Source organism: Gopherus evgoodei, chromosome 2, assembly GCF_007399415.2.
Source record: "Gopherus evgoodei ecotype Sinaloan lineage chromosome 2, rGopEvg1_v1.p, whole genome shotgun sequence".
In the NCBI taxonomy this organism is placed as follows: domain Eukaryota; kingdom Metazoa; phylum Chordata; order Testudines; family Testudinidae; genus Gopherus; species Gopherus evgoodei.
The window spans coordinates 57,132,407-57,150,367 of NC_044323.1; the positions used below are offsets into that span (position 1 = coordinate 57,132,407).

Sequence of the window (17,961 nt, forward strand, 5' to 3'; positions counted from 1 at the left end):
CTCCTGAGCACCTCCCAGGCCCCAACCTCCTGCCCCAGCCCTGATCCCTCTCCCATCCTCCGAACCCCTCAAGCCGAGCACGCAGCACTCTCTTGGACCCCAAACAATGCATCCCTAGTGCCCAACCCCCCAGCTGGAGACTGCAACCCTTCCCGCACTCCAACCCCACTCCAAACCCCTCCGTCCCAACCCAGTTCACCTTCCTACACCCCAAACTCCTCAACCCCAGCCCCCCCAAGCCCGCACCCCCAGAGCGCTCACATCCCTTCCACACCCTACTCCCCTCACCCGAGAAACCCCCTCCTGCACTCCTCATTTCTGACCGCATCCCCTCCTGCAGCCCAACCCCAATTCTGTGAGCATTTACGGTCTGCCATACAATTTCTATTCCCAGATGTAGCCCTTCAGCCAAAAAGTTTGCCCACCCCTGAATTAAGGCCACACAAATGACAAAGTTACATCAACTTTTAGTGGCCAATTCTAAAACAATGCTATAGCTGCTAAGACACAACCATGCCTTTCAAAGATATAAACAGTCATAAGATTAAACAGTCTCTATGGGACCAGGTACCTGTTCAGTTATTCTCATGTGGAAGTCATGGAAGTCACTGTAGCGACGATACGTTTTCCATATCTCTTCACTAGTTGAATTTCTCCGATGTACAGTGATCGCATACAGTGCGTATGTCTTGCCGTGGTCGTTGCATACTCCTGCCACAGCATATGCGTTATAGTCAGCATAGACTAGTAATTTAAAACAAAAATGAAGAGGGAAGAGAAACACAAAACAAGGAGGAAGACGAAAGGACACACGAGACATGAAATGGAAACATCTGAAATGACAGACCTGGATACAAAAATGGATGCAAGCAATAAAGCCTCCGTAGGTGGCATCCTCCAGAGACTCCTATATCTCCTATATTGTGTAATCATGACTCTTTAGCTTAGAAGAAAATTATACATTGTATATACATGCGCATCAAGCTAAGGAGTCAAGGAGCTCAAGATGAAATGCAATTATAGGCGAGGTGCAGATAGTGATGCCTATAGATAAAGTTGCTTGACACTTTCCATTATAAGACCCTGTTTTCAGTTTCTTACAACTTTGCCAAACTTAGATCATCTGGGCTAGAACTTTGTTTTGTTTTAAGTTTCAGCTAAAACAGCTCAGCTGAGTCTGAGAACAATGGTAGCGAAAAAATATTTTGACTATGTTAAAAATTATCTTAAAACCATTCATCAAGAAGCTCTAGCATTGCCATGTCATGGAACAAGGACCTTAAATTTGGCAGGGGGTAGCACTTGTGCCAAGGAAGCAGTTTTTGTTATCCTCACTAATATTCACCCAAATTTGGCTGTGTCATAAGCCTTTAGAAAAAAACCACAGTTCATACATGATCAATAGAAACCTGTTAGAGCTTGGAAGCTAAACTGTATGATTTCATGTGCTCCATCCCCTCAGCCCCAACAGGCCTAAGGACTGCACATATATCATTCCCACGGAATACATGGGTATGCCCCATCCAGGGAATATAGGGGCTATGCAAGACTTATCCTGCAACTGCTCCTCGCAGCTTCCAGGAGCCATTGTAGCACTGGGCACAGGAACTAAGAGAAAGGAGATCATCTTTCCTGTGCTCTCAATGAAGTGCGGGGGGAATGGAGTGGGACGGTAGGAGGGGGGCAGAAATAGGACAGGAACTGCCCTGGGGACAGGGGGAAAAGGAGAGAGGGAGAAGCTGGGTGAAGAGGGGGGAGAGACAGGAGCAAAAGGTCTATTACCACTAAAGTACACTCCCCTGCAGAACCTGGACTTGAACGTACTATTCCCGAGTCTCAACATTATTTTGCTGTCTAGATAACATCTGTGAAATCCACTGGCAAATGGTGCATCTCCAGCCCACTTTAATAACAGGTACACACATAGGACAACAGCAGTCTACTGCTATCAGGTATTCCATTACCCCAAGTGTTAGAGAACAGTGTGGTGGATAAGACGGTTACTCACCTTTGTAACTGTTGTTCTTCGAGATGTGTTGCTCATATCCATTCCAGTTAGGTGTGTGCGCCGCGCGTGCACATTCGTCGGAAAACTTTTACCCTAGCAACTCAGTGGGCCGGCAGGTCGCCCCCTAGAGTGGCGCCACCATGGCGCTTGATATATACTCCTGCCGGCCCACCCGCTCCTCAGTTCCTTCTTGCCGGCTACTCCGACAGTGGGGAAGGAGGGCGGGTGTGGAATGGATATGAGCAACACATCTCGAAGAACAATAGTTACAAAGGTGAGTAACCGTCTTTTCTTCTTCGAGTGATTGCTCATATCCATTCCAGTTAGGTGAATCCCAAGCCTTACAAAGGCGGTGGGGTCGGAGTGAAATGTGGCAGAATGAAAACTGCTGAGCCAGAGGCTACAGCCTCTCTTGACTGTTGAACCAGGGCATACTGCGAAGCAAAGGTATGGACCGAGGACCAATGGAGCTTCGCGACAGATCTCGTGGGTAGAAACACGAGCCAGCAAGGCGGCAGATGAAGCCTGAGCCCTGGTAGAATGCACGGTGATGTGGCTTGGGGAAATATGAGCCAAATCATAACAAGTGGGGATGTCCGCCATCACCCAAGATGAAATCCTCTGAGAGGAAAACAAGCAAGCCCTTCCTGTGGCCCGCTACTGGGACAGAGCTGGGGCACCTTAGGAAATGGTTCTGTCAGCACAATATAATGCGAGCACTCCACAGATGTCCAAGGAGTGCAATGGTTGTGCCCATTGCGTTGAGCTGTGGGTAACATGAAAGGCCGAAACCACCTTAGGGAGGAAAGCCGGGTGCGGTCATAACTGCACCTTGTCTTTGTGAAACCTAATGTACGGCGGAACCACCGTAAGAGCTCTGAGCTCGGAGACCCGTCTGGCCAAGACTAGGTTGAGGTCCCAGGTTGGGGCTGGGCGGCGCACCCGAGGGTGCAAGCGCTCCAAGCCCTTGAGGGGCCTCGAACCCATAGAGCGTGAGTACACGGAACGTCCACCTTAGCCTGCTGGAAGGTAGAGATGGCTGCTGAGCGTATCCTCAGCGATGATACCGCCAGGTCCTGCCGCTGAAGGCCAGAGGCAGGCCAAATAGAGGGGGATCGAGACCTCAGCAGGAGCAAGATCGAGCGTATTGCAGCTGTAGAAGAAACGTTTCCACCTGGCCCGGTACGTTGACCAGGTGGAAGGCTGCCTGTCACCCCCGACTTAGGTACGCAGCAGCCACTGTGAGGCAAAGAGGCTGCAGGTCCGAGTGACGAAGCCTGTCGTTGCCCTGAATGATGAGGTCTGGGTGGGGTGGAAGGGTAATTGGGTCTGTTACTAACAGGCCGAGCAACGTGGTATATCAGTGCTGCCTGGACCACTCTGTAGTGATCATGATGATGCGCGCTCTGCCCCTGCGGAGTTTGAGCAGGACCTAATGAACCAGTGGGAACAGTGGGAAGGCATAATGCAGTTGGCCTTTCCACGGCATCAGGAACGCGTCCAAGATCGATTCCGAGGAGAGACTTTGGAAGGAGCAGAACACCTGGCATTTCCTGCTCTCGCGGTGAGCGAACAGGTCTGTGTGAGGAAACATCTCCACTTCCGGAAAGCAGGACGCCTCACATTGGGCAGAGTGATCACTCGTAAGACAGGAAAGACCTGCTGAGTCAAAGAGTTAAGACGTTCCGAACGCCTGGGAGAAAGGACGTCGCCAGCTCCATCGAGTGTGCCATGCAAAAGACCCAGAAATGGATGGCCTCCTGACAAAAAAGGGGGGAGGACTATGTCCCTCCCTGGATACTTATGAAGCACATGGCCGTTATGTTGGCTGTAAACACCGAGATACAATGGCCTCGCAGCTGCCGCTGGAACCCCTGGCACGCCAGGCGGACTACTCTCATTTTTGGGGCATTGACAAGGAATGCCAGCTCCCTAGAAGACCAAAGGCCTTAAGCTCGGAGGTGACCATGAGCACTCGAGCAGAGAGATGATGCGTCCGTCGTCAGGGGCAGTGAGGGCTGGGGCGGATGAAACCGCATCCCTGTCCACACCAAGGAGGGAGTTAGCCACCACTCTAGGGAGCCTAAGGTGTTCAAGGGAACGGTGACTACCATGACCATTGGCTCCCTGTCCGGGCGGTACGCCGAGGTGGGCCAGACTTGGAGAGGACGGAGGCGGAGCTTGGTGTGTTTGGTTACAAACTTGCGGGCAACCATGGACCCAGGAGACTGAGACAAGAACGAGCCGAGGTCGTTGGGAAAGCCTTCAGACCTCAGATGATTGTTGCCATCGCCTAAAACCGCAGTTGTGATAAGCAGGCTCCGGCTAGGTAGGAGACCAGGATAGCCCCTAGGAAGCCCAACCTCTGCGTGGGAACCAGAGTGGATTGCTCTATAGTAATCATCAGGCCTTGACCTGTGAATAAGACCGTGACGATGCCCATGCGCTGAGTGGTTTGTGTCTCAGAGTCTCCTCGGATAAGCGAATCATCCAGATATGGAAAAGCGCATATCCGACATCAGCGACGGTAGGCGGCGACTATGGCCGTAAACCAGGAGTATTGACAGTTGGCTATAAAGCGGAGGCATCTCCTGTGCGGAGGGAAGATGGCATTGCGAAAGTACGCGTCCTTCATATCCAGGGTGGCATAGTAGCCCCCAGGAGGCAAGGATGGAATAATGGTTCCCAGGGATACCATGCAGAACTTCAACCTTATCCTAAACCGGTTGAGTCCGTGCAGGACCAGGAAGGTCTGAGACCTGCGTTCGAGTGGGGGACTAGGGCATAACGGGAGTAAAACCCCTTGCCCCTTTTGTCCGCTGAAGGGGGACAGGGTTGGAGCAAATTAAAGGTGGTACCTATGCTCCATCATGCGCAGGACCCAGCGATCTGAAAGTAACTGGGGCCACGCCAGGAGAAAGCGGGATCGGGATCCCGGCCTGCGACTGGTACACCGCCCTCAGGCGAACCTTGGAAGGTTCGTCTTCGGTCCCAGTGGTAATTGCGAGGGACCTTGACTTTGGCTCTTTAGGGGTCCTGACGTTCGTCTGCGACCACCTTGGCCTTGCCGTTTGCCAGAGTTCTGCCTCTGGCTAGGTACAGAGTATGGCGGCTGGGGCCAGAAAGGCCTGCGTTTGGTCGCTGGCGTATGCGTGCTGAGAGAGCGCATTAGGACCCTATTGTCCATCAGGCTTCGCAGCCTGGGGCTGTCTCTGCCGCGAAGAGGCCTTTACCAGCAAAGGGTAAATCCTGAATGGCATACTGCAGCTCCGGCCGGAGGTATGAAACCTGAAGCCATGAAATGCACCTCATGGCGACACCCAAGGCCAGAGTCCTGGCCGCAGAGTCTGCTGCGTCCAACAAGGCCTGGAGGGACGCTCTGGGAACCTTCTTTCCCCCGTCCTCCAAGACGGCAGCGAACTCCTGGTGGGAGTTCTGAGGGAGAAACTCCTTCACCCAGGTGCTATAATTATCGCAGCTAAGCAAGGCTTGTTGCTGTGCTACCCAGAGCTGCAGGGCCTCTGCAGAGTACACCTGGCGGCCAAGCAGGTTCATTCGCCAAGCCTCTTTCGGCTTCGGGGCTGGCGCCCGCTGGCCATCATATCAGAATCGTGGTCCTGAGCATAAAATCTGCGCATATGGGATGACACGGATGCGTGTCTGGACGGCCATGGAGATACTAAAAGAAGGCACAGGCAGAGTCTCTGACTCATTCGGACCTTGCCCAACTCGGCACCGGGGACCGGCACCGGGAGGCGTATCGGTACCTGGAACGAGATCCAGACCCGCAACCAGAACGGTGCCGGGAGGTCGACCGAGATCTCGAGGCTCGGGGAGAGGCTACAGGAGTCAAGGCACCTGCCGCGGTGCCGGCAGTCGGAACGGTGCCGATAGCGGGTCGGCGAACGGGATACCGACCGGTGCAGCAAGTGCGACCAGTACCGATGAGGAAAACAGCACCGGGACTGCCAGTGGTGTCCGGCGTGCCGACAGGACTTGGAGTGTCTGCGGGACCGTGATCATGAACGGTGCCGCTCTGCTGTGCTGACAGAGGACGGTCACCTGAAGAGACTGTATTACCCGCACCGGCGGTGCCGGGGTCAGGCAGCATCGACTCTGTCATGACACTGAGAGCCCTCGCCGTTGGTAACGTCTCCGGCGTGGAGGGAACAGCAGGCTCAACCACAGTGCATACTGGGGAGCTGTCAGGCACCGGATTCGACGGCCCTCGTGGGACCGGGATCAACGGTACCGAGGTCGTCAGAGCTTCGGTAGGTGTTGGTGCCGGGCGATCCGAGTTAGATAAGCTGTCTGGCTGCGGTGCCATCAGCACGGAAGCAGCAGGAGCAATAAGCTCAACCACGGCGCGTGCCGGGGAGCCGTCGGGCACCGGATTCGATAGCCCTTGTGGGACTGGAATCGACGGTGCCGACGTTGTCGGTGCCTCAGAGGCGTCGGTGCCGGGCAATCCGACTTAGACTAGCCCTCTGGCTGCGGTGCCGTTGGCACAGAAGCAGCAGGAGCAGTAGCTCAACCACGGCGCGTGCCGGGGAGCCGTCAGGCACCGGATTCTACGGCCCTTGTGGGACCGGGATCGACGGTGCCGACGTCGTCGGTGCCGTAGCAGGTGTCGGTGCCGGGCGATCCGACTTAGACGAGCTCTCTGGCTGCGGTGCCGCTGGCACGGAAGCAGCAGGAGCAGTAGCTCAACCACGGCGCGTGCCGGGGAGCCGTCAGGCACCGGATTCTACGGCCCTTGTGGGACCGGGATCGACGGTGCCGACGTCATCGGTGCCGTAGCAGGTGTCGGTGCCGGGTGATCCGACTTAGACGAGCTCTCTGGCTGCGGTGCCGCTGGCACAGAAGCAGCAGGAGCAGTAGCTCAACCACGGCGCGTGCCGGGGAGCCGTCAGGCACCGGATTCTATGGCCCTCGTGGGACCGGGATCGACGGTGCCGACGTCGTCGGTGCCGGGCGACCCGTCTTAGACGAGCTCTCTGGCTGCGGTGCAGTTGGCACGGAAGCAGCAGGAGCAGTAAGCTCTACCACGGCGCGTGCCGGGGAGCTGCCAGGCACCGGATTCAGTGGTCCTGCGGGACTGGAATCGACGGTGCCGATGTCATCGGTGCCTCTGCAGGTGTCGGTGCCGGGTAATCCAACTTAGATGAGCTCTCTGGCTGCGATGCAGGTGGCACGGAAGCAGCAGGAGCAGGGGGCTCAACCACGGCGCGTGCCAGGGAACCGTCAGGCACCAGCAGGAATCGTAGGCTTTCTCGACCTCGGAAGAAGGGAGCGGTGCCGAGTCGACATCGGTGCCGGCGACAGCCGGTGCCGAAAGGCCTTGGTAGTACCGGCGGGGTCCGGTGCCGAGGAGGTGCTTCTGCCCACCGCTTGAACATCGCTCGGCGCACAAGGTGGAGGGGTAAGTGAAAGTCGCGCACCTTTTTGTTCTCGGCTTAAAAGCCTTGCAAATGGGGCACTTAGCTGTCAAGTGTGATTCCCTGAGGCACTTCAAACAGGAGTCGTGTAGATCTCCCTTCGGCCGCGGCTTCTGGCAGGCCGGGCCCATTTTAAAACCCGGTGAGCCATGCATGGGCTCCGGCACCGGGTTCATGGAAGGGGCTACTTCCTGAACCCCGCTAACTAAACTAACCATGTTAGCAAAGAAAACACGTATAACTATACAATATATATATATAAAAGGGTTATAACTGCATAACTATATACGAGAAATACGAGTAGCTAGGGAAGTGGAGGTCAGCTAAGCCGCGCTCCACTGTTCCAACGACCGACACGGGCGGTAAGAAGGAACTGAGGAGCGGGTGGGCCGGCAGGAGTATATATCAAGCGCCATGGTGGCGCCACTCTAGGGGGCGACCTGCCGGCCCACTGAGTTGCTAGGGTAAAAGTTTTCCGACGAATGTGCACGCGCGGCGCACACACCTAACTGGAATGGATATGAGCAATCACTCGAAGAAGAACTAGAGATTCCAACATTGCTGAAGGCCCATACAAGGGTTGATATGTTTCCGCATGATGAAGTTTCTTTTTACAATTTTAAAATGAGGAAATTAGATTAAAAACTATGTAAGAAGAATGTTCAGGTTGCAAAAAGTCAAGCACTCAAAAGCAACAAAATATCAGAATTAAGGTTACCACTCCAGCTTTAATTTTGCCTCTTTATGTATATGTATTATGATATAGTTTTAATTACATGATTACATATTTATTTCACAGGACTGCTGCCTCATTCAATGAACAAAAAGGACATGCCTACTGAACGGGAAACTATTCAATATTTTCTTTTATCCTCATCATTCAGTGTGTAGCATTATTTACTGCACACTATCCAAACCCTTCTCTGAATATAGAAATATTAATTTCCTCATTGGAAATTCTTTCTTCATGTCTTTAATAATTGTGAATTTATTTTCACTACAACCCTGTGAAATAAGGAGGTGTTATTCGCATTTTATAAACAGGGAACTGAGGCACTGAGATTAAAACCAATATTGTCAGAAGTGTCAACTAATTTTGGGTGATCTACTTCAAAAACCTTATTTGACATTTTATAGAAATTCATATGTTCAGGACAGAGCTTCTATTGACCTCAGCTGCAGTTATGAGTACTCAGGTTTCAGAAGGTTGAGTTTTGCTGAACCTGATACTCTGAAAGAGCACAACCTATCACCCAGCAACCTTAACTCTGCCATTGAATTTACCAGGTTTTTAAACAGAAAGAGAAATGTTTGTTGGTGGTAGGAGGAGGGGAGGGATAGCTCAGTGGTTTAAGCATAGGCCTACTAAACCCAGCGTTGAGAGTTCAATCCTTGAGGGGGCCATTTGAAGAACTGGGGCAAAAAATCTGAGGACTGGTCCTGCTTTGAGCAGGGGGTTGGACTAGATGACCTCCTGAGGTTCCCTCCAACCCTGATATTCTATGTGGAGTCAGTAGTCATTTAAACAGCTGTAGTTCTCACTTAGTTTGTTGCGAATATGCTACTGTGGCGAGATAAGAAAAAATTCTTACTTTTATTACTACTATGGAGGGAATTGTGCCAAAAATATAAAAATTCTGCACACAATATTTAAAAGTTATGCAAAATTCTGCAAATTTTGTCAATAAATAAATGTGGAGGCTCCAGCATGGCAGTGGGGAGCACAGGACTCTGTGCCAAGCACACTAGGCAGGCAGACTCAGCCCAGCAAGATCTAAGTGTGGAGGGGCTTAGTGTGGGGAGACCCGGGTGTGGCATGATAGGGTTCTGTGTGGGGCTTGCAGCTTGATGGAGGGTGCAGACGAATCTGAATGAACAGGGGCTTGTTGGGGGGTGGGTTCTGAGTGCAGAGGCAATGGAACTCTGCAGGGGGGTCCAGGTGAAGGTGGCTGGAGCTCAGCAGGGATAGTCTGGGTTTGGAGGACTCAGCAAGGATGGGGGTGTCTGGATGCCGGTTTGTTGGGGCTCAGCAAGGTAGGGGGTGAGAGTCATGGTGGCCCAGGTGCAGCTGGTGTGGGGCTTGCTGGTGGGAGGAGAGGGGAAGTTTGAGTGCAGGGTTCGATGGGGCGGCTGGGTGCAGGGGGTGACGACTAGCACGGTGATCTGGGCACAAGGTGGGTCCACATACATGGGAGTTGGGTGGATGGGGGAGGAGCTCTGTACAGAGAACTCTCCCCCGATGGCTGAGGAGTGACGAGGACGAGGGGTGGGGGCAGAAGAACAGAGCTTCCTGCAGCTGGAGAGGGTCTGACTCAGCCCTGGTCACTCCCGGGGGGGGGAAGAGGAAGTCCCGTCCTCCACAGCCCAGTTGGGACTAGCAGCTGAGCCTGGCACAGGGCGCCCCATCCCTTCCCTTCCCCCCAGTGATTCACTTCTCTGCTGGCTACTCTGGAAGCCTGAAACAACACACCTGTGCTGTTGAGAAGTGATACATGACTGCTTTTGCAGCTTCCTTTGCTTCCTCACCAGAAAATCATTTTCTGCGGGGGAAGCAAAGAAATATGTGGGGGACAAGAATACTGAGCACGTGCAGTGAGACAGAATTCCCCCAGGAGTATTTTAATATAGCGATTTTCATGAGTACGTCACAAAGAATTTGACATCATTATCCCCATTTTACAGATGGGAAACAAAGGCATAGAGCGCTGAAATGACTTGTCCTAGGTCATCCAGCAGGTCAGTGACAAAGCTAGTAATAGTCCCGGTCCACACGGTTGCTATGTGATTCCTCAATACTTCTCCCTCATCCTGTACTTTTTGTTTGAGTGAAAAAGGGATAATGGTTATGCTCTGAAATGTTTGGAATGTGTAATTGTTAACAAGAGCAGTGAGAGAAATCTCATCCATAGTTTATGTCCCAAAACTTTGACAGTTTTGTTACATGACAGTTATAGTAACTTTAAGGAACTGAGAGAAGACTGATGTGTTGTCTCCTTCTATATCTCCTCCCCCACCATGCACCCCATCCTCAATTCCAGTTCACCTTTCCATCTCATTAAACTAGTAGCTGGCACTCTAGAACATGGGTGGGCAAACTACAGCCCAAGGGCTGGATCAGGCCCCTCAGGGCTTTGGATCCAGCCCACAGGATTGCCACCCCCATGGCACCACGGATCCCTCACCACTCCCAGAAGTGGCTGGCACCACAACCCTGTGGCCCCTGGGGGAGGGTGGGCCAGAGGGCACCTCCCCTGAAGCTCCCATTGACCAGAGCCCTGTCCAGGCCCCATTGCGCACCACTGCCACACCCTGGAGCTACTCCAGGTAAGTGGCGCCGAGCCAAACCCGTCCTGCACCCCGCACTCAGCTCCCTGCCCTGATCCCCCTGCCTGCATCCCACAATCCTCCTGCACCCCAACCACCTGCCGATCCCCCTGCTGCATCTCGCACACCTCCTGCATCCCAACCCCCTGCTCTGAGCTCCCTCTCACGCTCCGCACCCCTCCATGCACCATTGCCCATAGCTCCCTCCCGCACTGTGACCCCCTCCTGCACCCCAACCCCCTGCTAAGCCCCCTCATACATCCCACACCCCTCCTCTGCTCCAACTCCTTGCCCTGAGTCCGTTCCTGCACACCACACCCCTCCCACACCCCACATTCCTTCCTGCATCCCAATCCCTGCCTCAACCCTATATTCATGGCCCTGCATGCAATTTCCCCAACCAGATGTGGCCCTTGGGCCAAAAAGTTTGCCCATCCCTGCTCTAGAAGCTATTATCATTTAACAAGTTCCTCCTTGCTGTCCCCTGCCCTATGCTACTGTGTACACACATTACAGAGAGCAATTTACTGGAGGGTCACAAGCTACCTTGGCTATGTCGCCTGAGCTGCACACTGAGGTAGGCCCCTCACTCCCACTGCCCACCCTAGCTGGGACACTCTTGCCATTGTTTCTGCCAGGCTTCCCCAGCCATGTGCCAGGCCCACCCAGTCCATCCCTCCTCCACACACCACAGCCGGCCCTCCCACCCAACATAGGGTGGATGTGCATCTTATTAAAATCTGCATCACCTTCAGCCTTTCCCTCCCAAAATATTTGCTTATATAGGGGCAAGGAGAGAGGCTCAGAGATCCACTGAGAGACAGGACTATCCAGACTCCAGCTCACAGAGGTGGGGCAAGGAGGACTGCTGACAACCCCCAAGAGGTTAAGTTCCTCCATATTGAGGCTCACATGTGGGAAGACTGGGAGGTGGGGGGGGGGTGTCAGATCCCCTCTACATGGGCTAGGGCCTCCAAGATTGTGACGCACAATAGCTTGGACCATCCCAAGTGATACTGACCCCAGATCCTGGCACATATGGCAGGGAAATGTCAGGTTGACAGTGCTCCGTCCCTATTCTCCCCAAGCCACTCACCCTCACATTTTCACTTCCCAGTGTCCCAACCCCTCCTCATAATCCCCCTCTCCTTGCTGCACTCTAAATATTCCCCCCCATTCCCCAAAACTCTTCCATCCTTCCCGTCACTTTCCTCTCCCAGCAAACATTTGCATGTGTAATTTATTTTTGTTTCAAAAACAGTTTCAGCACCTTCTGAATATCCTGCTGTACTTTGACTACATTTCCTCAAAACAAAAACTGACAGAACCAGATGCCTCCTTTAACAATTTAAGATTTCTGCCAATGGTTGGATTTGAACTCTCAGTGCCTGGTTTGATGGTTGGAACATTCCCCTTTGAGGCATTCAGTTTCCGTGACTCAGGTATTAACATGTTAATTAGCTTCGCTCTCTCTGCATGCACATCTTTGTGGTGTGCCACCAAGCGTTTATATAGATGACATGTCCAAGAACTAAACTCTTTGGGTAATAATGTTGTAATTTGATTTTCCCCGAATGGGTAGGTGTGGCATGTATCATGTTGGAGTAACTCAAGTGTTTGGGACGCTGGTGGTATGGAGACCTAGTTTATCTCTATCCGTGCACAAAAAAATCATCACTAAAACATGACCACTTTAAGAAAAATTGTTTTTTCAGGAGGCTGTACCTCAGGAACTCCCTGTTCAAATGGCCTCCAAACTGGATCACTGACCAATCCCTGTTCCACCCATGAGGAAAACAAAATCTCAAGGCAATCTGAGTAACTGTGAGGATTTTAGAGCACTTAGAGAAGTCAAGATGTAAAAGAAAAAGATGTTTTTCTAACTACAGTGGAGCTGGTGCTCTGGTATAATAAAAGGGGAGTTTCACTAAAGTCTACATAGGCACACAGAAAAACCTCCCAACCCAATAACCAAGTCTAAAAGGCATACAAAGATACACTCTTCTCCTCTCTGGTTTTAAAGATATCATACTGCAAAAGCTTTAGTATCCATATAGTGAAACCATCAAATGCACTGAGGGAACTGTTGTCTGCAATAAAATAATAATCAAGAAAGAATAAAATACTAACAGTTTTCCCAATAGCACCTTGATACTAGGCCAAAAATCAAACATTAGTATTGTAATAAGATCAAATGAAGAAACAATGGACAATCTTACCGATGCAGCATAACATGAACAGAAGATATGATGCATTTGATACCACTAAAGAGCAATTCTATTGAACACCTACATTTTAATTATAACAGCAATTAAACTTTAATTAATTTTTGAAGAGCTGATATGAGAACCATTCTTAACACTTACTGCAGCATAAGATTTAGCTCCTTCTCTAGCTGTAAAAGTCTGGCTTACTTAATCTTTACAGCAAGATTGCTGAAGATGTTATAGCACAGAAGTGAATACTTGAGAACAGGATTTGCTTGACTGAAAAAAAAGACAACTGCAAGAAGTGGATAAATTAAATTTTAAAATCAAATCAAGAGTAGTAAGGAACTGTGCATTAGTCAAGTGAATTGAAATTAATGGACGGTCTAATTATTAGTGGTAAAGAGACTGAAATGTATGATATGCTGCACAACTAAGTCTCCCATTTTAGTACATTAGGTGCACTGTCTACAATATGAATTTGATGAGGCTCTGGATTACAATGATTTCATCAGCAACAAACATGAAAACAAATGTTTAAGACACAGAAAGGAAAGAAAAAAGATTAGGATTTAAGGGGGCCTATAATTAGTTCACTAACATTAGAACACTAGAATTAATTAAAATAAAAAATGTGTATTAAATAGCAGAAGCTCAAAAACAACAGGGGAAAAAAAAGAGAAGTAAGCCATCACTACAATAAAGTCACTTACCAGTATCTGAAATGTATGCATGTAATTGGGCTGACTCGTCAGAAGAGACGTTTGAAAGGTCATCTAAGGACTGGAGAGAAGAAAAAGATCATGGTATATCCCTCTATTAGGAAAGAGATTTTTGCTTATTCACCTACTCATTTAATTTTAAAGCTCTTAATTCACAGTTTTGAATGGAACAGTTTTATAAACAAATTGGAAATATTTCCAACATCTGACAACTACAATTTCTGTTTTCATGTTGATCCCCTATTTTAGAAGTTTCACTTCTACTAATTTCTATTAGATCTTAGCTATCTTAAAAAACCAAAACAAAAACAAAAAACAATTTGATGACCACCATCATTACATTTGTCACACCTTCATCTACTAGCCTTATTCCTGGTCCAAAACAAAAAAAAAAATTAACACAGATTTAGGTTTTCATCTGATTAAGGCTGCGAGTCTGTCATGAAGGCCACAGATTCTGTGACTTTCTGGGACCTCCATAATTTCTGTGCTTGCTGGTGTGCCTGACTCTAGGGCCAGCTGTACTGCCCCCCCACGGCTAGCCATACTGCCCCCACCCTAGAGCCACCACCCACAAACACCATTGGGAGCCCTAGAGCACTCAACCCAGCACCAGTGGGTGCCCCAGAGCCCCCCCAGAACACCCAAGATTTAGTCATGGGTATATCATATAAGCCATAGACAGGTCATGGGGCACTGAATTTTTGTTTATTGCCCATGACCTGTCCATGACTTTACTAAAAATACCCATTAAATCTTAGCCTTATATCTGATCTATGTGTACCCTCTTTTTATAGAGCATTTGCAATGCAAAATATTATAAACATAGTAGATATTGGTATCAAGAATTAATAAATGTCATATACTGTTACTTCACATGATACACTACTCTCTTTTCTATCAAAATAAGTAAAAAATATTACACAAGTTGATGGACTGGATGAAAGAACATCATCCTTTTAATTGAACTAAGAGTAGACAAAATATTCCTCAGCAAGAGATTTTTTTTTCCCCTTATGTCATTTGTAGGAGTACATTGTCAGTTGGGTTGATGCCCTGTCTCCCAGTTCACAATCTGTGCCCCCCCAAAGTGCCCATGTGTATTGAGGTATACACCCCACAATGGTCTTGCATGCACTGGGTGGGGCCAGATGGGTCCCAAGCTACTAATTAGGCTGCAAGCCAGGGAGCTAATTGAGGAGGAATGGGCTCACCTGGGCAGGAACAGGCAGGGACTGTAGAAAGCTAGGTACCTAGCAAGAGGGTAGAGATTGGCAGCTAGGGAAGGGCAGTTACTCTCTGGAAAGGGGTTCCAATGAACTAGATTTGGGGCTGCAAATTATCTGCAAGTGCAAAACGTGTGGGAACAATTGTGTTCACAAAAAAAGAGAGAAAGACGCTCTAGACATTAAGTTTTAATGTTACTATATTTTTTAAAAATAGGGAAGACAGAAATAGTACGTTAAAGGTATTTACATGTATTGGTATCCTTGCCTCCTTTGGAAATTATGTCCAAATTTTCAAATCCCTAACTAATAAACGTGCACATTAGGTGTACATGTGTAAGTGCATATTATTCATCTATACAAACTAGTAACCAGTTAAACTTCTGAACAGCTTTATGTGTGCACAGATATCTAGTTTATGTTCACAACTGTATATGCATAGCTTTGAAACCTGATTCAGTCCCCTTAAGCTAATATTCGTGCAATTTTTATAGACACAAGAGCATACACTTCTGGAAGAGATATGATGTGAAAAAACACCACCACCACCACCAGTGTAAATTCTGTATTATAGACCCATTTAGATAATATCTGTATAATAATTTGAAAAATAGTTATTGTGCACGTAACTGCAATGGTTCTGTACATCATCTCAAATCATTAGACTATATTTCAATAAGATTCATCTACAATATAAATCACTGCAAAAAGTTAAGATACATCAGTATTGTATTTTAAAATTATCTTAAACATAAGGTAAAAAAATATACTTTGCTTTAACCACCTAGAATCTAAAACAACCGATTTACAAAAATTAGCTCTTAGGCTGAGACTGTCCTCCAAGTAGGTCTGAAATACATTCTTATGATCAAGTTATAAACTGCTAAAAATGTAGTTTTATAATGGAAATGGTAGCAAACACTTAACTAGATTGGCCATGCTGGGAAGTGCATTGATTAATGAAAGTAAACCGAACACACTATGGTTACTCTATGATTATTTACCACAACAGGTAAGAAGGTGTGGGGGTGTTGGTGGGGTTATTTGGGTTTTTTGTTAGAGATATTAGGACATTTAAAATTAGTAGTTTTACATAAAAACTTCTTATACGCATTACATTTAGTGAAGCACAAATTAATCCAAATGCAAAAAAAATTTTTTCACCAAGACAGTTAATGTATTGCCATGAGCTACAAAATATTGCAAGTCAGCAACCTTAGAAGTAACTTATTTTTCCTATTCATAGATTGTTCTGCTTTATGTAACGAAGTGACACAAGGGAGCTGTATTATTTGAGCAGACATATATTCCACACATGGAACTCAGCCAGAAAAAAAAAAATCCACTAGTATTCAAATACCTGCACAAGCATTGCAAACCAGAAATAGCATTAAATGTTACAAATCTAAGAAAGTAAAAAGTTCCTCCACATATGCAGACCTTTTAAAAATAGCATATCCCACCACTAACATGTCCTTTCAACACTGTGAGAAAATCATTTTTACAATAAGATTATGTAATGTGATAATCAAAGAGTAAATGATATTTTAAAAGTTTAATACCAAATTCACAAACATGCAGATAACACAACTGTGTAGCTATCAAAGTTTTATACCTGCTTTAGTTTGGGGTGGCCGCACTAATTATGGTTGGGGAAGCTATGATTAAGTTATGCAGGTAAGCATAAACACTAATAAATCCACCATTCCTTACCCCCATCAAATATTCAGGATTTGCCAATATTAATAAAATAATACCACCACTATCACACAGAAAAACTATTGAGGAAATGTTTGATTTATTTTTTTAGAAGAATCAATATAGAAATCACAGTTGTGTGAAATTTTATAACCTATACTGTACACACTACAATCAGATTACTTCAGCTGAACTATTTTTCTCTAGTTTTTATTTTATGTATTTGATAGCACTTTACATAGAGATCATTTCCTTTTAAAGCTGATTAGTCAGTCTCCCTTGTTTTTGTGTTTTTATATAACAGATGAGAAGAAAGAAAATATGACTGCAAAACCACAAAAAATGTCAGGGGAACTCCAAGATATGTGTAGAATGATAAACTACTTTCAATTCATTTTTTAAAAGCTTTCAAGTTAATTTTGGGGACTAGTGTTCGTATCCTTCTGCCTTTAGAGCCAGGTAGCTAGGTTATGATGAAATCACACAGTAGAGACTCTGAGAGAGTCAAAGAATCCCCCAAAGAACAACCTAGAACATTTGCTAGGCATGAAAAGTAATGCCTTCAAATTCAGATTTCAGGCCTTTCCAGACCTGAAGTAAGGGCTGAGTCCCAGTGTATAAGGTTCCCATCTCTTTCCTTGAGAACAGAGATGGGCTTCAAAGTCACTACACTTATGTATAGAAAACGGTCACAGGAGAACAGCTGAATCTTGGTTGGGTCTCAGCCAGGTGTAATTTAGGGGAACATACTGAGAGGAAAAAGGAGGAAGCATACTTGGGCAGGCTGCTTTTTTAAAAATGGCTGTGGACTGAAGGTGTGGAATGTGCTTAGGGATTTCGAATGTTAGAATAAGTCCTGTTGGAAAAAAATAATGGCAAAAGGGCAGGTAAGGTGCTCAAAAGTGTATGATAAACAAGTTTATCATATAACTATTACCTTCACATATGTGAGAACACATACAAACTTTACAGCTACAAGTATTTATTAAAAATTACAGAGGAGTCAAATAATTGAACTGGTTCTTCGGTTCTGATTAACTATTTCAAAACTTATTTTAAAAGGAAACTACTGAAATCTGCAAGATTGAGATTTACATATTTTGAACAATTATTTGTATAACTAATGTAAATCACAATTAAGAATTTAATTTACAAACTTCTAAATTTGTTCAAGCCATATCTTGAAAGCTAATAATCTCGAGCAACCTTACAATTTCATAGGTGTATTATTTTTCAAAAAAATATTCCTTGTAGATTTGCATGGTTTCAAGGTGCTCCATCAATGTAAAAAGTATTTCACTTTCACCTAAGCTCATACCTATTTAGGAAATCATTTAG

At 47.4% G+C, this 17,961-nt stretch overlaps 1 protein-coding gene across 4 annotated transcripts in view; it reads right to left on the reverse strand.

Annotated features, from left to right (window-relative positions):
* Positions 1-17,961, reverse strand: part of SNX13 (sorting nexin 13) — a 153,351-nt gene that overhangs the window by 32,504 nt on the left and 102,886 nt on the right. For 2 of the 4 annotated variants that reach the window (XM_030550718.1, XM_030550717.1), the window contains exons 17-18: positions 13,691-13,760; positions 572-711 (exon numbers count right to left, since the gene is read on the reverse strand). In XM_030550718.1, the coding sequence (XP_030406578.1) occupies positions 572-711; positions 13,691-13,760 (210 nt within the window). Of the gene's footprint in view, positions 1-571; positions 745-13,690; positions 13,761-17,961 lie in introns of all 4 variants that reach the window. The other 2 variants (XM_030550716.1, XM_030550715.1) reach the window with 1 other exon arrangement.